The sequence below is a fragment of the Lepisosteus platostomus genome, chromosome 4 (assembly GCF_059453375.1).
Source record: "Lepisosteus platostomus isolate fLepPlt1 chromosome 4, fLepPlt1.hap1, whole genome shotgun sequence".
Taxonomy (NCBI): domain Eukaryota; kingdom Metazoa; phylum Chordata; class Actinopteri; order Semionotiformes; family Lepisosteidae; genus Lepisosteus; species Lepisosteus platostomus.
Window position 1 is genome coordinate 66495163 of NC_142614.1, and position 24626 is coordinate 66519788.

A 24626-nucleotide genomic window follows, 5' to 3' on the forward strand; every position below is an offset into this window, starting at 1 on the left:
TACAGTAGCTTTTTTTTCTATTAAGAAGCCCTAATCCAGCTATAAAATCCAGCCCTTTTCTATAAGCGCTGTAGGCTGTATTGTACTACAGAACAGTAGGCATAAAATAAATAAAAAAGACATTCAGTACAGTGCATTGTGTTATTTATGTACTGTAGTACACAGCTCTGCTGTAGCTGTTTGTTTGATTGTTGTTATTAATTTTACCTGTATTGAAACCAGTTTTTTAGTTTCCATGTCACTCACCCACAAAAAGGTATAGGATAGGAATAAAGGTTTATAGGTAGCAGTAGATTAATACATCTATTAATTCACTTTTTTATATTATTTTACTGTACTAATAAATGTAGCTATAATTACAGACTGCAGTGTAGAATGTTTCCAGAAACTTAAATATTTATAATATGTGTTTGTTTTCTGTAAGAAAAGAATGTGGAAATTATTCACAAACCAGGCTATTCAAATCAGTCACTTGAGCTAAGACATGAGAGCATCAACTCAAGATAACTAATGAATATCCATTAACTCTCCAAAACTGAGCTTCCAGGTTGTGAAGCCCTAAATAATATATACAATTTTTAAATCTTCATAGATAGATTTATACATCTTATACATTCTTATGTTTCCAGGAGTAGTGTCCAAATACCTCAAAAAGCATACTGTATAACTGGTGGTGTTCTTTGAGTAAAAATCAAAAGGAAAATTGGCAGAAAAAAATCATTTTGTAAGCATAAACACAATTTAACTTGATGATTCAATCAATTCTGAAGTAAGAGGATGCGTATGATTGCATGTATGATATCAATATAACAGAAAGCAGTATATTTTCCTTGGCTGTCTTTTTCCATGCGTTCTGAAAATTGAATTGGATGATGCTGACTAAGGGCCTTAGCCTCAGTCCAAAGTTATTGAGAGCATTTGTAATGGTGTGCAATGAACTGAACATGACCACTAATGGAATTCAGGCAGCCACACACAAGGGCACCTACATATCTATGACACTAATGGCTTAACTCTTTGTGTTTTACTTAATAGTGTTGTTGTCAGGTACAGGTACTTTCTTTATTCTAGATACAGGAGAGGGCTTGAGAATGGGAGTCTGGAACAAGATACCCTGCCATGTTGTTCAAGCACATATCCTGCTTTCAAGGAATGACTGGATGAAATCCTTGGATCAACTGAATGATAAATGCCTAATGGGCAAGATGGGCCAAATGGCTTCCTCTGATTTGAAAACTTTCTTACGTCCTTATGATACACATCCATTCGTAGAGTAATGATCATTAGTGCACATTTAAAATGCATTGAAACACACATCATTCAGAGAAGCTTCAAAACATAACTGCAATGAAAGCTGTTTCAAGACATTGAGATGGATGAAAAATATACATAATGCCAAAAATGTAAAGGATTCATTAAATTTTACTGTAAATGAGGCAAGGGATTGAAATTTCAGCTAAATTTGTGCCCTTTTTTTCTTTGATTTAAGAAGTAAGCAGAATAAGAGGGAAAGAGGAAGTAAAACAATGCATTCTGTATGTTACCTTCACTTTTAAGCCCAAAATATTCTTCAGATATTGATTTTGTTTTTTTCATTAAATAGAGATATACCAAGTTCGGGAGGAAGGTTAGATCATAATCTCGCACACTTGTGTGATATATATCTTTCACACACAGGACTTTATTTCACATATATCTTTTAATATTCATTAAAGCTGTGGATAAAGTTTGAAGGGCATTTTTTTGGCTGACAACTACCTGAAGAGGTAGCTAATAGAAACCTGGGAAAAGGCACAGGGGTTTGAAATAGGAATCACTCTTTTTTCAGATAGGTTAACAGGTGCTTGTTTCTGTGGCAACCACCTGAAATCCTATGCATTTGAAAGTTTGTTATTGTGGCTTTGAAGAAATAAGCAAATTTCCTGCTCAGCCAGGTTCATTTCCGGCTTGATGAACTTTGTCTTAAGGAATGTTTGCCTAATATTAAAAGAAAAAAAAGATTTAAAAAAACTGTCTTCTACATCCCCTTGAGACGCTCCTGCTGGTTGAATTTTGCAGCTGAAAAACCTCCCATATACATTGCCCTTCTGACCTGAGTTTGTGCCATTCGGCTGAGTGGGTTGTGAGAAATAGGGATCCCGAATAGAGCACTAAGTGCAAGTGCCTGCTTACAAGCACAGTTTACATAATTATGTGAATGGGAGCTAATTTAATACTGTTCAAAACAGAATCCTCTCATATTCTTCCAGGGACAATTAGCACTAATATGCAGCCAAATAGCACATCCCCTAAAACCTTCTCCTTCAGCTGTCTGTGCTGTGGCTTTAAACTCTAGGGGAGTCCCAGCTCCAGTATGGGTACCTTTTAAAGCAATCAAGCCCAATGTAATCAGCAATTAAAATGATAGCCAAGTACAGGTGCTGGTAAATGTTAATCAATTACTTGCATAATTGCTGCGGGGCTAATTGAAAATGTGATATAAGTATTGATTAACTAGGATGTTCATGTAAGAGAGAGTAGCCAATGTTGACAAAACCGATGGGGGAGAGCAGAGGCAATTACTATTCCACAGAAGTCCATCTAGGTGAGCAGAATCACAGTGATAAGACAACCCACAGCACCAACCATATCCTCTGTCCGCCCTGTTTGGAGAAATTAAAAAAGGAGAGGGAAAAAAAGATAAATCAGGGTTGACTCAACACGTCCATGCTACCGTTATGTGAATTTTAATTGGTTTATTTGCATGTTAACAGGCTGTTTTGTGCAGATGGTATTGCGGTCCCCTGCGTGTGGCAGCTGGCATTAACTGGACCCGTTACTGAGGCAATGTGACAGTCATTAAACATATGATAGGATTCCTGTATTGCCAAGAGGCTGTGGGCTTTATCAGTGTCAAGCTCCTGATGGGCCTTTACAGAGGTTAATTAATCCAAATATTTATGTCATAGCTGGTGATGGAATAGTGACAAGACCAAAAATTGAACTGTTGTTTTCCTGCAGGTGTTTGTCTGTCTCTCTTTCTGTTTCTGAGAGATTCTGTCATTTTTTATTTTTAAGTTATGCGCACACTGCATGTAAAAATAAATGCGGTTTGTGAAGTGACCTTACACACAGGGTTAACATAGAGTTGCACAGATGACCCTTAATGAAAACAATATGTTATCAACCGATTTATCCACACTAAATTGTTATGGGATTAGCTTTAATGCAAATCTGTTGAAAAAGAAACTTGCATCTAGCACAGATAAGTTGTGGTGGTTAAAATGAAAGAAAATAAATAGGGATACAGCTAAAATTATGTGACAGGCTTGCCCAGGGCATACCCAGTGTAATTATATGTCTTTTAATTATTTTGCTTCAGAGACATACTATTGCAAAATAAAGAGTCATAGTCACTGTGCAGTGCAGTGGCTCTATCCACTTCATTCAATTGCATAATCTTCCATCACATTTTAGAAAGGAACCTTTTCTGGCTTTCTTTAGTCACCAGATGCAGTTACTGCCGGTTCATTACCTGATGTAATTGCTTACCGGGATGAAATCCCAGTCATTTAAACTTTCTGTTCTGGTGGAAATATTTGATGATTTCAATTCGATGTACAGTATCTCAAGATTTTGTATTTTAATGCGGATGCAGATATTTATTAAGGGAAACCGATGCATTTAAATTTGAAGTGTGTTGTGCAGTATGTTACAGTTGTTGCAAGATACAGTACAGAGGATTTTTATTTATTATTAATTTTAGAATGTCTTTTATACTGATTTTATACTATTGTTTACTGATTAGGATCAGGTCAGAAAAGGAATTGATTTGGTAATGTTATTACTTGCCCTACTAGTGATGATTAACCCTTAAATTTAACTAAATGTAACACCTTAAGAATCCGTGGATTTGACAGACATAAAAAATAAAGAACCTTCTCTGTACCCATATAGTACGATTGAGACTAACTGGAAGTGCGGTTCAAGAAACCTCATTTCAAGTAACTTCTTTTTCTATCCTGTTGCTGAATAATGTAATTCAGTATGCAGAGGACACAGGTCTGCAAAATATGACAATCCAAACTAGCATCCAGGGATGATTATGCCCACAAAGAACTTTGGCTGTATTTGTAGCAATATGTCATTAAATGAGCTTCATTGATCAAACGGGGACTTTCAAGTATTCTACCAGGTGACAATAGTCTTCATGCTGCAGAGCAACATATTAGTATGGTATTGTAATCCGTTCTCTGTGTGGTCCGTTCCTACATTCCTGCCAGACACATTAACAGATTTGTTTCTTCAAAGTATTTGCATACTGATGCAGCTAAACCATACATACTTTAATATGGTTCATGCATTTTACACACCAATATTAACACTTAAAAGTGTGTTGATAATAAAGGCATCATGATCACTGCTGAGACTCCTCTGGACTGAACAATTTGAGAACAACATTGCTAAACAGAATATGCCCTTGAGATGTCCGCATGAACTCATCAGAATCATTCAGTAAAAGCAAATTGAAATCAGATATTCCAGTCTGGAACATATGTTCATGTTTTTTTTTACTACGCTGAACCAATTAATTCTAAGTCAGCCCGCTATTTATTTTATACTTTTGCTAGAGGGGTCAAATGGCATATCTGTAAAGGTAAGGAAAAATGACTAAATTATAATTGGACAAAAGCATTTGGTATTTGCTAGACCATTTACAGATGCATATATATAATGTGGTCATTAATGTTCTTGAAATCCATGTCTCTCTTGTGTGTGTTCTAACCCTGTGGAAGATGTGTACTGTATACTGTATTGTGTTCTCAGAAATTATGAGGTCTGTTATACTTTATGAGAACTGAGGATTGATTTGCTCCAGTTAGTTTTACTATATACTGTATATATATATATCTCATCAGAGGTTTTTGTCATCAGACTTCCCTTTTGTGTTTTTACAGAGCATTAAAGTCAGCTGGATGCCTCCTCCATCAAATGCACAAAACGGCTTTATCACAGGCTACAAAATTCGCCACAGAAAGACAGGGCGCAGAGGGGATCAAGAAACCTTTGAGCCAAATAACCTTTGGTACCTGTTCACAGGTAGTCTAACCTTTCCTAAATGCAATGTCCTGAATGTGAAAAATGAATTTGTAGGTGATAAATTAGCCTGAGACCTGAGTGCTGCATTCAAGGAGTAAAAGGAAAATCTGTGCCACAGGTGCATCCATGGGGCACAAAATCATCCATTTAAACTTCAGTTCAGTTTGAATTACAGTACTTATACAGTACTTGCACTTATAAATCATGCTTTTTACTAACTGAATTTTTTTTAGTGTGATTTAAAGGACACATTAGGACTCAACAAAAATAAATATAATATTTTCTATCATATTACAATCCTTCAGTAGTCCTAAATCTCTACTGCATGTTTTTTAAAAGTAAATTGTTTTTCTCTTAGTTACATTATATACAGTATAGTTATGTTAAGTGCATATCATCATAAACATATATCGTACATATGTTAATTACAATTTCACCATTTTATTACAAGAATTGACCAGTATTATGGTATTGGCACAAATTCAAGAAGTACTGTATGTGCATTATAACTGGACAGAAATTTGTCAAAGGTTATATATGTTATATGCATGAAGTCAAAAGTTTAAGTAAAAACAATTCTAAATATAGCATTGCTATTGTTTTAGAACTGGATTTATTTACGTATGGGTATATGTACTGTAGACTATATACAGTATTTTGATGCAATAGTCTGCACGCATGTTATAACTCTGCATTTTTATATAAAGGCAAGATGAATGGAATGCCCTGTTTTTACATACTGTATGAAATGAAATGTGAATGATTCTGGTATACTTGCATTGCATTCATTTCCTTGAACTGTTTTACCACTTTTTTAGATTTGTTCTGTAAGTCATAACTACAGTACATGTGTGAAGGTGCTACATGTTGCTGAGGTATTTTCATAATTCTCTGCAGGACTAGAGAAGGGCAGTCAATACAGTTTCCAAGTGTCAGCAATGACTGTAAATGGGACTGGCCCCTCTACAGACTGGTACACAGCTGAGACTCCAGAGAATGACCTTGATGGTAAAAAACATAAAACATTAAATTCCACCTTTTTCTGCTGCATTCCATTTTGTCCCCAAGCTTTTACATTTTTTTAAGATAAGACATCTATCATTACATGAAGCAAGCAAAATGGAGAAAGGTTTATACAGCTAATCTAGTTAAAAAGCATAGACTTAAATTGATGTTCTGTTATCAGGTGTAAAAGAGTTAAATGCTTTAAAAATAAAACATATTTCCTTCCCTTGCTTTATATGTGATACTGACATTCTAGTGAGCTGGAAAGTCATTCTTACTTCTTCATACAGTTTATTTGCCTCAAAACTGTTTCAGCTCTCCTGATTCACTGATTCACAGCATTTACTCAAGTTGGGCTAAACTGGTTTATTATAATAGGCTCCAATAATGCAAGCTTTCAGTTGGACTATTTGAGGAAGTTCTTTGGCAAATGCAGAATAGAAATAGATCTAAACTCTTCATGAAAATTGATCATCATAACCATAAACAAGCCTGAACAGGAAATTAATCAAGGACAACTTTTATGGCCAAGAACTACTTTTAATTTTAAATGAATGGATTATCATCTAAACAACCAACAATGTCTCTCAGCATTATTAATTATTTTTGTTGCTTGTAGCTTAATAGAACTGGTTGAAACACAATCTCAATTTCAGGTCATGTGGCTTTGGGCTTTCACATTCCTTTTTTTGTTACACTTTTGTTACACTTAGACTTAACATTATTATTGAATGTTGGCCTCGTTTCAGAATCGCAGGTTCCTGATCAACCAAGTTCGCTTCACGTCCGACCACTGACAAACAGCATCATAATGAGTTGGACCCCCCCACTGAATCCCAACATCGTTGTCAGGGGGTACATCATCGGCTATGGAGTGGGCAGTCCATATGCAGAAACTGTGAAGGTGGACAGCAAGCAGCGCTATTACTCCATTGAAAATTTGGGTAACGTCCTTTTCATTCAACCATTTCCTTGCTGATCCAGCCAGACTGATTAATCTTTGGTAAAGTTTACCTAGTCAAGATATTGTATCCTCTTTTACCTGATAGTGCATGTACATACAGTACAGTATACTGGCATTTTTTTAAGAAGCAGTGCAGTCCACAAAGTCATGAACAGGGGCTTATAGTGCTTAGAAACTGGAAATATGTAGAATATTTGCTGTGTATTTTCCCTTTTTTTTTGCCAAGGACAAATCAAGTGAAATTATGATATTTATTGAATTGTTTTTATTTGCATATGTATTTTTGTTAATTTCATGATTCTTAAAAAGTCATCCATATTTCTGCAATATTTTATTTTTCATTTGGGTTTGCTAATGTGATCATACTTGTTGCCATCAGAGACTGATTTGTACATAAGGGTGCAGAATGAGTTGTCACCTTTGGTAGATGGTTTATTTACAATTTCATTACCTTTTTTAAAAAAAAAAATATTATAGATCTTTTCAGAGTTTTTTTTTGTCTATACAACAATTTATTTTTCTTAAACAAGGCTTTCAAGGTTGCTTTGGCTGTAGGTTTTCCTTTCTTCATACACTTTGTCTGTCGTAATTGTACAATTTAGGGGCTGCAGAACACTAATGAGACATGTCAGGAACAAACTTAATCTTACAGAGCTTCTGGGGAAATTAGGGCTTCTGTAGGCTCTAGGATGCAGCTTTCTTTTCTAAAAGTAGCATCTTGATTGAGGAAAGTTATTAACCTAGAAAAAGCCTTTAGGCATGGATTATGTCAGTATTTCTCATTCGATATTCATGTATAAAAAACAAAGAACTATGTAAATTGCATATACTCATTTTCAGATAAGCAAAAGTGTTAAAAACAACAGGTTATCCAGACAAGCAACAGGCCATCGCAGGGCATATAAAGACACAAACATGCCAAACACTCACACCATGGCCAGCGTTCTCAGAAAACAATTAATTATATTTTTTTATGCACATACATATGAAAAATAGATTGATTTAGCATAATTGCATTTTATTATAATAGAATATATAGTTGGATTAATACAAATATGTGAAATATGGCTTACATTTTATAATGGTTTTCCGTAATAGTTAAGGTATGTGATACAGTATGTGAACTGTACAGGTTCTTCATGATTTTCAATGAGACTCATGCAAGAGCATCTATTGTCATCTCTAAATTGTTCTTGGTGATAACTGACTATTCTGGAAGAACTGCTTCTAAAAGTTCAGGGCACAGTAAGTGCAGGTCAAGGTGAACAGCAGCTTCAACAGAAACCACAAGGACTTACTAAGAGAACATACAGTATAACACAATAAGTAGCATGTGAAAAATAAATAAAAAATATGAATGTAGCAAAATTCAATTTAATCTGCTCTATTAACTGATGCAAGGACAATAACCCGTTCAACTCAGCTCAGTGATTCTGATTCTGTATAAACAGCCAGTGAAATTCTGTATGTTTCAAATACCACTTTTGCTATACTGTATACTAATATACAGTAGTATACCTATAATAATACCTATAACAATAATTGTTATTAATAATAATACTATGCACTTTACACAAAACTATGCACATTTGTCAAAGATGAATCATGGCAAGCATAGTTTTCCATTTTTTAAAATGTATAATTAGTTAAATTCCAAGTGGGTTGGTATGAAACAAGAACCATGCACTGAAAAACAAATATAGCAAACCCGTTTCTTCAAGGATGTTTACCCCTTGGATCTACGAGACAGGAGGTTAATTCAGACACAGATTTAAATGTGCCACAGTGAATCAAACACACTAGCCTTCCAGTACATGGAAATGACCCCCCGGCTGTACATACAACAAAACTACAGGACAGGTGTTCAGAGATGTCCACGTTATTATTGAGCACACTACATCATTTTATTGACTTAAATATTTAATTCATTATATTATATTTAATTTTGGTGCACAATACATTATTTTAATTCATTGTGTCTAACGTACTAATAACATAATACAGGATTTGACTGTTTTATATGTTTTATTTAAACTGAAAATACCTGTATATTCATATATATTTTTCCCAGGAGCATGATTTAACAAGACTCAGTGAAGGAGACATTGCCTACTTTGTAATACAGTAGAAATGTGCCATCACACACAAACTGCAATAGAATCTGGCATTAATACATGTTTTACTGAAGAAGAAAACACTTAACATCTCTTTTACTTCCTGTTTTTCTTTATCTTATTAAGCCCAGGGGTCCTGAGGGGTTCCTGTCACTGTCCTTTATTTGATGTTTTGTCTTGTGTGATTTTCTGTGTCTGTGCTCTTTAAAGCAAACAAAAAAATCCATGGTAACGTAGTACTCCAGGAGGAAAAGCATTTTGGAAAGGCAAATGACTGTAAATATCATGAGGAAGTGTATCAATGCCACACCATAATGTTTGTTTGAAGAATAAAGATTCTTAGTCTTTTCCCAATGTGCTTTTCTTTATACTCTAGGAACAAGTGAGCTTTCTGTGCCAATTAAAATGGAATAATTATAAAACATAATGGGAGGTTATAGATCAAGTGAAATTCATGCAGAAAACAGCTTAAGAGCTGTGCAATAAGAATCAAGAAAGCAAATGGTTGAGCAGTAGTCTATAAAAACTTTTATTACATTCCAGTTCTCTACTCTAAGCTTTCACCTGTTGACTGCAGAAACTGAAAGTATTTGGCATCAAGTTTAAATCTGTAAGCTTGCCAGGCCTTCTAAAATATGAATTAAAATTCACAAGCAAGACCCTCTCCGACCTCCTTCCTGAAAGGAAAGAAAGTCATATTTGCATATTTCCTTTCATTCTCCGCATGCAGATTACACACTTTTTGAACATTAATGCAAACCTGTAAATTAAATTAATTATAATTCATTCTTTAAAGAAATTTAATAAGAAAACAAGTGAAGCGGAAATTGAATTTAAAAACCATTACAGTTGCAAGGGAAGGAAAAAAAAACATTGCAGAAACTTTTAATATTTAACAGATGCTGGATACAACGATGTATTTATGAATCCATAATGAAAGAAATTTAAACTTTTTTGGTATAAAGACTGCTTAAGTTTCACTGCACTTTAAATCGATCTTGAAAAAAGAAAAGTACTGTACACTATGTCAAAAAAGTTAAAAATGAATCCTAAATTAAAGTAAATCCTAAAGTACTGTGATACTATAGACTTAAATCATTACACACAATCTAAATGTCCCTTCTGGGGTTCATTGAGCGTTGTTTTCATCCTACACACACCCTAATGTCTAATTAAAATGTTTATCCTTTACTTTATATTTCAAATTGTCATCTGGTGGTTTGTGTGGTCTCTATAGTTACCATCAGCTAGGCCTAGTATTAATATACACATTTTGAATATATTTCAGATTCTTAGAAGAACACAGTTAATCTACCAACCTCATGCACACATACAGTACTGTATATGGAGAGATGCAAGGACACACTGTTATATTACTGGCAAAGAAAATTCATTTTAAATCAGTCACATTAAAGCATTATTTGAAGGATATCCACAGTGTAGATAAGGTACTGTAGATTAATTATCATTTCACATGTCACATTCTGTGCCCTGCGATGGACTTGTTGCGATAGGCACAGACACATAGACCAGTCAACTAGTTGTGTGGCTCATCGAGATAATTTTGTGCACCTAAATTCATTTAGATTTGCCACAGCAAAAGGTTTGAATACTTATGCATTCATTGGTTTTTTTATTTTTTTCAAAAGTATTATCTATTTATGTTTTTATTTTTATTTTGCAATGTGAATGTGAGGAGTAGGCTTTGTAGATAACAAATATGAATTGCTACTTCAAGGTGTCATCACTCTGGGCTTTAACCCAAACAAAACTTGAAAATTATGCAAGGGTCTGAATGCATTTGTAAAGCACTTTACCTTGTGTGGTGTGTTAAAATGTTAGGAAGGTTTCTTTTGCTTACTTTTTCACTATGATGTTAAAAAAGTTAAAAAGTCTTAAATATTTATTAAATTTGTTGAACTCTGCCTCACATGCGTCCTGCACGTTTTTTAGTACTTACTGCCAGACAAATGAATTAAGCCGATATTGTGCATTGATCTTAATGAACAGTTTGCTTGTTTCTTCCCCCAGAGCCGAGCTCCCACTATGTCATCTCATTGAAGTCTTTCAACAGTGCTGGTGAAGGGGTCCCTTTGTATGAGAGTGCTGTAACCAGATCCCTTACAGGTGGGTACTTTATTGTTTTTTAGTTCTTTCAAAAATGTTTCCTCAGAAATATTTCAATAAACTCTTTCTACATAATATACTGTAGGTATTGTAACGCATTCGGCCGACAGGCACTGTGTAAGAGCAGGCTTACCAGAGCGGTGACGTCACCGCCCTTCCCTGTAATAGCAGGACCACAGCCGCTAGGCTGGAGAGAGATCTCTCTTTAGCTCACCAGGCTGGGTCCCTGTTGAGTGACGCGGGAGTCCTGGGTTCGAGCCCCTGACGGTGCGGGGCCGACCTGATGCGGGAAGGGCGCCCGCCTGAACCCCGAAGTGTTACAGTATAATAGAGGTATAAATTTGGTACAGCTGTCATGTGAGTTGCTTTACATGAAATGTACAGTACAAAAATAGAAATAGTCAAATGATATGCTATCTACAGTAGGTTAATTGCTATCTCTAAATTTTACTCTCTGTGTTTGAGTTCATTTATGAATTGCAAAGAACTGGAATTGTGCCTCTTTTCACCTCTAGTGGACCTCTTTAAAGTACATGGGTCTTGGACCTCACACACACACACACACACACACACACACACCTATAGCAATACAGTTATTTAACAGTGAGAAGAAATCAACTGAAAATGACAAATTCCCAACTCTGTTGAGCCTAACAGCAACTTTCAGAACTCCTTTACTTCCCTTAGTAAAAACCAGGCAGGTCACATGCTTCATTGGTTCATTGGTTTACACTTTTAACTGCCCTTCTCTTCCTAAGAAAGAAAAGAGAGAAACTGCAATTCAGTACTGTACAATATGTCACTTTGTGCTGTGGGAACTGTGGAAAACTAACAGTCAGGTGTGAAATAGCTAGAACATGTGCTTATGCCCGCAAAAGCCATCAGGTATTGTTTCCACAGCATGAGGTACATTGGACGTGCAGTGAGACTGTACTGCATGTAACCCGTGAAGCATCAGTTGCCTCTATAATGGGTATTCATGGCCTTCTGACTTATATAACACTAATTTATTCCTGTGAAAGCATTCATTTTTCTCTTGCTTTTTGTATGAGTATGGCACTAAACGGTATGGACATTTTTAGATATCCAGTTACCACTGAAATAGAGCAGTTTGTTAAGGAATTCTGTATTGGCTGCTGGGAACATCCTAATGGTGATCTCTTAGAATTCTGTGCAGGATTTATTAGGAGGGACAAGCTTGTCTGTGCCACTGGTCATCGGAAGATATTAGTTCCAAAGATATGAGTAGAGTACATAGAGATCCATATTACACACACAAACAACACAAAAATTAAATGAAGCTTACAATAGGGTATCATATATAATGTAACCACTGTGTCATAAAATTTGCTTGGCAGTAAGATCGCTTATTGAATTTTCAAGTCAGATAATGTGCAAGAATGAGCACTAAAATTGCAACCTGCTTTGCATAAGGCAAAGCACAGCACTACAGTGTAACAGTATTTCTTTGTACTCATTAAAGCTCTTTTTTTGACACTGCCAACCATGTTTCCTGACTAATTTAGTAGTATGTCAAGCACCATGGTACTGAATGACTTGATTTAATATAATAAAGATTATATTGCAGACAATATTTAAGCACTGGTTTCGTAATACAGTGCCCTCTATAAGCATTGTGGCAGTGCAGTCAAAATTGCTGTTTTTGCTGTGTACCCAAGCAATTCCGATTTGAGATGAAAAGGTAAATATGTGGCAAAAGTGCAGAATGTCACCCTTTATTTCTGGGTATTTCTGTGCTTACAGTATATGTTGTACTGTTTAGAATAATAGCAGTTTTTGTGTTCAATTCCCCCCACTTCAGATGAGAACTGTCTATGAAAGACAAGCAAGCAATTTGGATGCTGAAAGAAAAGAAGAATTCAATCAGAACCATAGCACAGAAACTGGGCATAGCAAAATCAACTATGTGGAATATCTTGAAAAAAGAAAGAAGCCACTAGTGTACTTACTGTAGCAATTGGAAGCAACAAGATCAGTCAAGGAAAACAACTGCAGTTGATGATAGAAAAATTATCAGAGCTGTGAAGAAAAACTCTCAAACAAATGTAGTGAACTCCACAGTGTAGGGGTGAAGATATCAGAATCAAATTTACACAATCTTTGAAATCAGAATTATAAAGGCTGCACTGCAAGACACAAACCTCTCATACGCACCAAAAATAGTGTAATGCTTATGGCCGACAGGCACTGTGAAAGAGCCGGCATACCAGAGCAGGTGACGTCACCGCCCTTCCCTTTGATAGCAGGACTACAGCTACTGGGCTGTAGAGAGATCTCTCTCTGGCTCACCGGGCTGGGTCTCTGCAGAGTGACGCGGGAGTCCCGGGTTCGAGCCCCTGACGGTGGGGGGCCGACCTAATGCGGCAAGGGCGCCCGCCTGAGCCCCCGTTGCGTTACAATAGAAAGGCCAGGTTGCAATTTGCTAAAAACTACAGAGGTGAGCTAGTCAGGTTATGGACAGATGAGACATAGATATACCTCTACTAAAGTGATGGCAAGGTAGAGAAAGAGTGGAGAAAAGAATGAATTGCAGATGATCCAAAGTATACTGTACCACTTCATCTGTGAAAAGGGTGGAGACAGTGTCATGGCCTGAGCTCTGGGACTGGCTCACTCATGTTTATTGATGGTACAACTAATGATGGTAGAAGTATACAGAAACATCTTGTCTGCCTTAGTAAGAGGAAATGCCTCCAGACTCATTTGCTTCACCATGCAGCAGGACAATGACCAAACACTGCCATCACAACCAAGTAGTTTGTCAGGGGAAAAAAGTGAAAGGTCTTGGAGTGGCTAAGTCAATCTTCTGATTTAAATCTGGTTGAGCATGAATTTCACCTGCTAAAAAGGAGACTGAAATTAGATACCCCCCAAGACAAACATCAACTGAAAATGGCTGAAGCAAAGGTTCAGCAAAGCAAACAAACAAAACGAGTTTGGTGTTGGCAATGTGTTAGAAGCTTTATCCAGAATTGTACTACTTTACAATTTACAATTACAATTTACAATTGTACTACTTTAATTTACTTTATTTAAATTTGTCCCAAAACTTAAGCTCACCTAAAATAGGGGGATGGAACACGAAATTGTATTTTTCTAAAACATTAAAGCATACTGTACATGCACAGAAATTCACAAAAATAAAAGGTGACATTTTGTAATTTTGCATCATATTAATCTTTTCATCACAGATCAGTAGAGTTGCTCGAGTACACAGTAAAAATCGCAATTGTTACTTAATTGTCCCAATACTTATGGTGGGCAGTACATATATGTAAGTGCTGATTTGTTTGGATAATGCAGTTTAATTTTAGCATAGTTTTGAATAGTTACTCTGCATTTATTTAATGAATTCAGTGAATTGAAATTATTTCTACTAAATGTAATTTGCAGCAAAATCACTTCCTGTTCCTTCAAACAATTAAGATTTTAATGTGCCTAAAGCACTGGAGCTTGTCGTTTCTTTGTGAATAATTTTCCCTCATCAAACTTATACTATAATATTGTAATGTATCATAGGTCCAGTTAGGGTTTTCACTCCCTGGTGGGATTTCTGAGACAAATGATTTAAGGCAAAAAAAACAAAATGTTTTGGCCTCACGTCTTTCAAATAAAATAGAAACTATTGAGAAGTGTTTAAAAGCTGTTTTACCCAATTTAAATCCAAAATCCAATGAACATGTGTTTATACGGTATATTGTATATAATTAAACCCTTTTATTTGTTTTACAACTTATAAATATATAATCACCTCAAACATACACATACCGTAATCAACCTTTTTATGTTAAAACAAATTTAACTTTCTTGTGCTCTCTAGAATTTACAGTTCTGACAAATTACTAAGTTAAAATGAATTCTTGTTGATAGCACAGTAATGCACATAAATCCCATAGCTCAAGTAATAAAGATTTAATAGTTCAGCTCCATTTATATTTCTGTCCCCCTTATATTTTTAGTGTGGTAAAAGGCAGTGGTAATTCTAGAAATAGTCAAATCCTAATGACAATAATAACCTCCTTATCCTTTGCTGCTGTCCTTGCAGTAGAACTTTAAGCAGCTAAGCCTTTACTCTCTAAACATATCTAAAAAAGTCTTAAATGTTGTTATGTTGTAATCATAACAATACTGCACAAAGTTGTACTGTATTTTCATAAATAATTGATTCCATAAAACACAAGGGTCACCAATTTTCACACCTCTGTATATGCCTCTAATATTATATCTAATACCTCTAAATATTAGTTAATATACAGTAGACATGTTCATCAATTTCCCTACGGGATTAATAAAGTATTATCTATCTATCTATGTTGTAATGTATGTTGGAATGATAGCCTTTTATGCTTAGCATGATATGATATTGCAATAGGCCAGAATTTAGGGCGGTACTGTAGGTTTGCTTAAGGTGGTGAAAAAAGGGTTTTATTTTCAAAGAAACAACAGTTTACAATCTCTACTCTACAGACACTTTCCCAACACAGCTAAGAGCAGGTGAAGCCTGATTTATGTACAGTATGCAGAGGTGGGTGAACAAGAAGCCTCAATAGTAACAAAACATGTATACTGTAAATGCTAGCACCACAAATACAAATAGACCATAAGCCATTAAAAGACATAATAAACAAAATAACCAAATCCCACATTCAAGGCTCCTCGGCATCTATAACATTAAAAGGCAGTTTCCTTTACAGCTGTGGTGCTCTGGCCTCAGGCTAAGCTAAACAACACTATTACATTGCACCTCCCTCTGACATACTGTCTTGAGTAGTGATTTATTTTTCTTTTGCCTCACACAACATTATCTAAATGAAATCAAGAGAAACCTCAGTCATTTAAATGAGTTGGAGCCATTTAAAATTGGTTCAGCTATTCCTCTTTAATAATACTACATTTATACTGATTGTGCTTTATTTTTGGTTTCACACTAGAACAGTTACTCTAGAATACTTACATGCCAAGCTCAAATTGTGTATCAGTCATGTAGTCTACACTACAGAAAGAAAAGACGTTTTATTTATGAATTGCAAAACAATATTGTTATATACTCTTTGTCTATTTCAGCTGGAAAATATAAGAAAATACAACCTTTTGTCAGACAGACACATTGCAGTGTACTGTAGCTGTCCATTATAGTATCAGTTCTACACCTTAAATGCATACTTTGTTTTGTGAGAGCCCACAGCAGATTCAATTACAGGTGCACTCCACTTATAAAAGACTTCAAGTGATAATGAAACATGAATTAAGTTCTTTATGATCATAATGTTTGAAACAAAAATACTTTATAGATGTTATATGGTTTAATGCATGGCACCTCAAAGAAATGGCACTAGGCTAACTACATGAGTTTGCATACATACTGTAGTTTACATACATACCTTGCAAAATATAAATGTTATTGTGACTTCCATAAAAATGAAAATTAGAAAAAAAAGTCAACTTTCTCATATTTTTAAACCAGTGCAGTTTTGTTTTTTACTTATATTTTGGATTTCATGGATATCTATTGCTAAGGCATTATAAGCATAAAAATGTACTCAGGCACAGACAGCTAGTAAGCTGATGCAATCTATTTTATAAAGAAATCTATTTCAGCAGAGAAATTCCCTGTTGAAACCTACTTTGTACAGTGCTTTCTCGCAACTAATAATAATAATAATAATCGGTTACACTTATACGGTGCTTTTCTGGACACTCCACTCAAAGCACTTTACATATAATGGGGACTCCTCTCCACCACCACCAATGTGCAGCATCCACCTGGATGATGCGACGGCAGCCATAGTTCACCAGAACACTCACCACACATCAGCTATCAGTGGGGAGGAGAACAGAGTGATGAATGGGGATAGATGGGGATTATTAGGAGGCCATGATTGATAAAGGCCAATGGGAAATTTGTCCAAGATGCCTGGTTAACACCTCTACTCTTTTCGAGAAATGCCCTTGTGTTCTCAATGGCCACAGAGAGTCAGGACCTCGTTTTTACATCTCATCCGAAGGATGGCGCTGCTATAGCGGCTGGCCTAGAACTAGAACAACTTAATTCTAACTGCATCTAGAAAGCACATGTATTTAAAACCATTTTTTGACTGCATACACTATGTCATAATAGTCAACTAAGCTGATTGGTTATGCTTGAAAAGTCATGCAGTTGAAAGGATAGATTAAGTTGGATACAACGGGGCACTTCCTTTGCCTCCCAGCAGATTTCATTATTAGTGGGACTCCATGCACTAGCTCTTGATAGGCAGATGATGTGCTGTTGGCAGTGTTTGATGTTAATTTCCAGGTTCCTCAGACTCTTTTATCTGCCATTTAATCACTGTTGTTCTTGTTTTCCTTACATCTTCCTTGGTTATCCATTGGTTTCCTTTTACATGCCACTGAGTCGATATCAGCTCGGTGATTAAACTAACTGAGGACATAAAGAAAAACAAATAGGATTCCTACTGAGCTCAGATAGTGTTAATGAAAGCAGTCCACTATATTCTCCTTGTCAGCTAAATCTTCTGTTAAGATTTAATGTGGTATAATTAAATAGCTGATAAGCACATACATGGTCTGAAAATGAAAACTCATTTGGGATTAATGTGCATTAAAGTACCCTGTTAAGTTTAACAGGAATTATGGAAAAACTAAACAAAGTTAAGCTGTTTAGTGCAAACCAAATTTCAAGTCACACCAAAGGTACGGTATTTTTTACATTCAGTTTAAATATATTGTTTGAAAAGATACCAGTTAATATTCCAAGTGATGTTTTCAGCAGATCCTGCATAATGTTTATATTTTATTTTGATATCATTTGCACTTAGATTAGCATCAATAGTTATGTACTGTACTTTACCTTTCAATTTTTAAAATATCCAGAAAAAATAGCGCAAGAGAATTCTGTCAGTGTAGCCTCTAGAAAATTCCTAATGCCTCAGTATAGTGACGGGGACACTGTACTGTACTGTCCTTCGGATGAGACGGAAAACCGAGGTCCTGACTCTGTGGTCATTAAAATTCCCAGGGCGTTTCTCGAAAACAGTAAGGGGTGTAATCCCGGCGTCCTGGCCAAATTTCCCCTTTGGCCCTTACTAATCATGGCCTCCTAATAATCCCCATCTATGAATTAGCTTCATCACTCTGCTCTCCTCCCCACTGATAGCTGATGTGTGGTGAGCGTTCTGGCGCACTATGACTGCCGTCGCATCATCCAGGTGGATGCTGCACAGTGGTGGTGGTGGAGGGGAGTTCCCATTACCCGTAAAGCGCTTTGAGTGGAGTGTCCAGAAAAGCACTATTTAAGTGTTAGCAATTATTAATTATTATTATTATTGTATGCACTCTTACTTTTCATAAGAATATTTGTGGTTTAGAGCTTTATCATGGACCCTAAAGGTGTTAAGAAAACAAAAATTGTGAGTGTGTATAATTTCACAAAAAGCAAATTAACTGGTTACTGTACAGTACTGTATTTAAGTAAGATTAATTATGTCTAATTAAGTAAGGAGTGTTTTTATTACTAACAATACAAACCACAGCATGAATGTTAGTTATTGTTTATTTTTTGGTGAAAAAAATAGGGATGAAATTTTGGAGGTTTGGAATGGTTTGTAATGTTTCTTCATAAGAAAAATAATGGAGTAGGTTTTTCTTTCTATGAATTGTCACTATATGAAAGGGTTTTTGGGAATGAATCACGTTCATAAAAAGAGGCGCCTTTTTACTGTGTGCTGAATCTTTATCTAATGAGGATTTTGTCTAGTAACGTTTGTTTCGCACTGTAAATTCTGGGTTGGCAAGAACTTCCTTCATGGTAAGGTAAATCACTAATTGCCATATGAGAAAGTTTTTTTCTAGTGCTGTTCGCATGCAAATTAAGGTGCACCTTATGGTTAAAGATTTTGTGAATACTGGTGCATATCATTACTCTTATTAGAGCTATTGTTCCACATCATTTGAATGTATTAACATGCCTCTGGCATATTCAGTACATATTAATGGACTGGCTTATTTTTAAGTTGTTTTTAAGGTCTTTATTTTTAAGATCAACTCACATCTTAAGCTTTGATTTCTGATTTGTAAATGAGCCCCTTAAAAGTTATGAGACATATATTGTAATTATTGTTTTGACATGTTTTTGCTTTTTATATTAATTAGCAAATCACCTCAATCAGTATGTTCAAATCAGCTATTGCTCTTTGATGACACAGTTCCTTCTGCTGTTTACTGCATCTCCTTCAGTTAACTATGAAAATACGAAATTTATAATTTTCAGTCCAAGAATATTTTCATTGTTTTGTTCAGCTCATAATTACTTTTCTACATATAGTGTAAAAAGGATGGCTTATACCTCATTTAAGATAATAGACGTTTGCAGGAAATTGTTCATTAAAGTAAAAAAAAAAGCTTTTGACATTCCAGATATTGAAAACATATTGTTTTTGGTTTCTGTACCCTTATTACTGCATATTGAGAGTACAGAATCATAATAATAGCAATAATAAGACTAATTATTAGTGCCATGGCAGAATAAAATGACACCTGGAGATATACATACATACATATTTGTGTTTAGTATATTGATATCCAGCATAAAAATAAATGACTGAGACAGAAAAGGATGTTTTATGTTCTACAACAGGTTTAAATGATTAAAATGTTTTTTTTTTGTAAACCATTTAGTTCTTGTTCACAATGCAAAAACTTCCTTTTCTTTTTCAGTTATGTAATTATAGATGTTTAATATACTGTACTGTAAAATAAGGTGGTCGGTTGTACTGTTGGCACAAGTGATTCTGTTTCAGAATAGTAGTAATGTTTAGATATTTACTGAGGAAGTCAGGGTGGGAGTTGGGTGAATGTGCAAATGACAAATAATAGAGAATAGATAAAATGTGAAATGGACACGTCTTAATCACATAAATATTCCCCCGCCTGGGCTTGCTCACTACGTAGTGCATTCTGAAGCAATTGTTTCATCTATCAGACCCAAAAGGTGGTCTGTATTATACAGTACATATATGACAGATGCTCATTTTATTCCACCAGGGCTCTGACTATATACGTAAGGTTACAAGCAAGAGCAAACCAGTCAGCCCATCTACAGTAACTTGTTTGGTTTATAGAAGCTACAGTACTTGATCCAAGCCATTTCATAAAACAAAGGTATTACAGGGTCTGTGTCATCATTATAAAGTCGCTGTTTAAAAAAAACTTTGGCTGTGTCAGAGATTCAAATATCGGCTTTTGAAAATGAAATCCTTTGTCACTGTCACTGTCACTCTCTGCAGCTCTAATCATTAGTGTGATGCCAAAATGCATTTAGCACTATTCATTTAATATTCTACTTATCTGGTCTTATGGTATTTTATGGTTTCTTTTTAACACAGTGTACTTCTCTGCCCCCCAAAAATCACAGAAATTTAATTATGCAACTTTTCCATGACAGAATCAGCTATTTTCACAGTCTTTTGATGTTTTGTCATGTCTTCACACAGCTGACTCATTTTCGTCCCTAATTTAAAAGTACTCTTATTAAACCTTTAGGGCTTTAGCAGGAAAAAGAAGAAACACAGATTTATTTTTCTACTATATTTTTGTGCTTTGGTTTACCCACCCAATTTCTACTCTATGTTACTCATAAAGCTACAAATGTTTTTATTTATTATTTAAGTTAATTTGCTTCAAATTAGTAAATACGGTTTAATTTTAATTTTCACAGCATACCTTTAAAAGTCTGAAATGTATGTTTGAAGTCTTTGTAGCTGAGTCTTATTGTGTTACTTTGTTACTAATCCTATTCAATTTGTTTAAGCACTTTCCTTTGCAATAACACCAGCTAGCATTAGCTACATGTTCGTTGTGCTGTGTGTTTTTTATGTGGTAGATTAATGGTATTTTCTCCTTACCTTTTTTCTGTCATTTTCTGTCCCATATCCTTTTTATTACCCTTGACTGCCCACTCACATTACTGTGGTGCATTACTGCTTTGATTTTTGCATGACCCTCCGCTGTTTTGTAAATGTGGTTGTGTGTGTGTGTGACCCAGACCCCTCAGATCCATTGGACGATGATTTGTTCCATTTGTTTGATAAATTCCCTACTCCCATCCCAGATACTTCCACCCCCATGATCCCCCCAGTAGGTGTGCAGGCTGTGGCTCTGACCCCTGACTCAGTGAGGGTCAGTTGGGCAGACAACTCTGTCTCCAAGAATCAGAAAACTACCGAGGTGCGCTACTACACTGTCAAATGGCGAACCAGCTATTCCACTGCTGGAAAGTTCAAGGTGAGAATGTTTGTGTTCAAGATATGTTTTGATGGCTCTCCTCTTTTGAAACAGTGTCACCATTTTAAAAGCGAAAAAAAGTAATTTCCTTAGGATATTTTGTCTGCCTTTATTGAACAATTATTCATGTTTGTAAGTTTAAATATAGATTCCATGCAATTAAATGTTGCACCTCAACACTTACAACTACAGTTTGGTTTTGTATTTTAATACACACAATTAACAATTTTATAGGAATCTAGCTGTCAACAAATCAAAGGGGCTTAAAAAGTAAATGGCAAAGGGACTAATCGAGAAAAAGTTTTACAGCATGGACAATTTGAAATGTACTGCTAAGCAATTTCAGGTCCCGTAACCCTGCCGTAACATTATGTCTGGTAGTGGATGGTATGGAATATGTTGGGAGGTTAATGTTGCAGCCTGAGTCAGGCCTGTGTAACAAAGTAGCAACAGCTCCTCTGTGTTTCTGAATTGCATTTAAATTGAAAGAAAACAAATATTGCAGAATCTGTTTCTCCATTCCTTTAATACTTAAATGCAGTGTTAAATCCAATGGAAGAAGAACTGGTGTTTCTTGATTGGGCAGCAAAAATAGAAAATAATTAAAAATTTTCATGGATATTATCCTGGGAAGATTACTGTGTGTTTTGCACAATTCTAATTAGTGGCATTTTACTCTGGCATACAGTATAAAAAATAGGTTTTTATGTTCATTGTTTATGTGCAGAATCTCATTTAGAAGAAATCTACACAAATCATGAACAGTATTTGTTGAAGCAATACTTTCTGCCAAGAATTTGTCAGCTGTGATTCACAGCCTCCTACTACTGCTTCCGATGTGCCTCTCACTTTGCCTGTTTGTCCAGACCGCAGACACCACAGCCCTCAGCCACACCGTCACAGGACTGAAGCCCAACACCATGTATGAGTTTGCTGTCATGGTCACCAAAGGAAGGAAATCCAGCACCTGGAGTATGACAGCACATGCCACAACCTATGAAGCAGGTGTGTCTTTTCAAGTCCTTTAAAGCTGTAAAGTTTTGCTCGGTTGTCAGCTTAAGTACTTACTGCCTACCTGTGAATTTCATCATTGCACTTTTGAATGCATTTCTCTTTTCTCCTGTGGTCTTTGTATTTTATCATGTGAATGAAAATAATCCATATTGCTCTGGCATAAAAAAATAAGTTTTCTTGTTGCTATAACTATAACAATCATAACAATATGCTCGACGCTTCATCCAAAGCGACTTACATTGGTACCCATTTCTATAGCTGGCCATTTTACTGGAGCAGTCTTAATGAAGTAACTTGCTCAAGGGCAAAACAGTAGTGTTATGTTCTTCAATGATTATATGCCTCATTTTTTAATCCGTATCTTAGTGGTGTTCCAGTGCTAATTGGTTAAGATAATTTTTGTTATTTTTGTTTTTATGACTTATTTACCAAATGTTATGGCCCCCAGTATTATCGGAACAATTTAGTCTTATAGAGGACACAATCACCTGTGTGTTTATTTCTGTGTAAAACTCTTTTTGCTTCTATAGCAAAAAAAGATCTGCTAATGATGAAAAAAACAATGCGCTTCATTCTTCCAGTGCTATTGTAGATATAATAAAAATGAAATCCCAGGAAGACATTTTTTGTTGTAGAATAAAAAAAAATGTTTATTGATTTTTTTTTAGCTTTCATCAAATAGTCTTAAAAAGAAAGGCACAAAGGAAATGTAATTTCCCATCATTGAATGTTTGCACAAAACCAAAGATAAGAGAAAGAATTAAACTATTTAAGATGAAAATTGTTGTCATATTAATGGTTAGGAAACAGAACACTAGCATTTCTTATCTCTGCATTTTGCTTATTGTTATATCTGGTAGCTCCCAGCTCTGCCCCTAAAGACCTCACTGTCATCAGCCGAGAGGGAAAACCGCGTGCTGTCATTATCAGCTGGCAGCCACCAATGGAAGCCAATGGAAAGATCACTGGTGAGACAGCTTTTCCTTCATTTTTAAAGTTTCACATTCTAATCAAGTGCAAAGGTTGGGTTTGGGCACATACTGTACATGAATGCTTTCACCAGTCTTCACAACCTTGTCTGGAGACTGATGTTTTAGATCTCTGAAGAAACATCAGACACGATGAGGGGACATTTTGTGTTTCAGTATTGCATCCTTTTTTTGAAACATTTACAAAAGACTTATTCAAGAGCGATGCATGCACAGTGAGTTGAAATACTTACGTAAGTGAGAACAACACCTGCAAACTGCCTGGAGGTCAGAGGTGAAGTCAATTCAGCCATCCATCTAGCAAGCCAAATTCATATTGTTTAAAGTATTTAAGAAATATTGATTAATTAAAAATACAATATAATAATAAGACACAAAAATCTCTTTCTTCATTGCCCATCATGCCTTTAGTCATTGTGATTTATGACCAACAAAGATAGACAGACAGTATAATTATTTGGGCTGCTTATAACTGTACATTTTATACTGTAATACGCTTCCCAATGCTTATGATGATTCACTACCAATAATGAGACTGAAAGAGAATGTGCCATCATGCAAATTAAGAACGTTCCTTTTTTTAATTTTCTTTGTTACTATTCAACTTGTTAATTATTGTTACCATATAAAAAATTTTTTTAATGAAAAGGCACCTATTGTAGCAGTATGTTACTTACCTACCAGTCTTTGTAGCTTTTGAAATGAAATGCCCATATAATAAGACAACCAACCAATATTAAGACATAAAAAATATTTAAAAGATGGAGATATTAACAATCTCTTTTAAATTCTATTAAGTTTTATTAGTAGTAATTTTACCTGTAGATGACTTCTCTCACTTCAGTGCTTAACAGTTAAATAGAAAATCATGCAGTGCTTCTTTGAAGTTTGACCTTATTACCCAACTTATTCATTTGAACAAACTGCTTTTGCACTGCTAAGTAGCTAAATCTGTTAGGCTGTGAGGAACTTGTTTTACAATTTAACCTTTCTTACAGTATATTAAGAATCAAGGCATATAAAGACTCTAAA

At 35.4% G+C, this 24626-nt stretch overlaps 1 protein-coding gene across 2 annotated transcripts in view; it reads left to right on the forward strand.

The window, feature by feature from the left end:
• Positions 1-24626, forward strand: part of dcc (DCC netrin 1 receptor) — a 377917-nt gene that overhangs the window by 300028 nt on the left and 53263 nt on the right. The window contains exons 13-19 of one of the 2 annotated variants that reach the window (XM_088630328.1): positions 4938-5079; positions 5977-6087; positions 6834-7028; positions 11194-11289; positions 21353-21591; positions 22458-22596; positions 23466-23573. In XM_088630328.1, coding sequence (XP_088486454.1) covers positions 4938-5079; positions 5977-6087; positions 6834-7028; positions 11194-11289; positions 21353-21591; positions 22458-22596; positions 23466-23573 — 1030 coding nt within the window. The remainder of the gene's footprint in view (positions 1-4937; positions 5080-5976; positions 6088-6833; positions 7029-11193; positions 11290-21352; positions 21592-22457; positions 22597-23465; positions 23574-24626) is intronic. The other variant, XM_088630329.1, reaches the window with a different exon arrangement.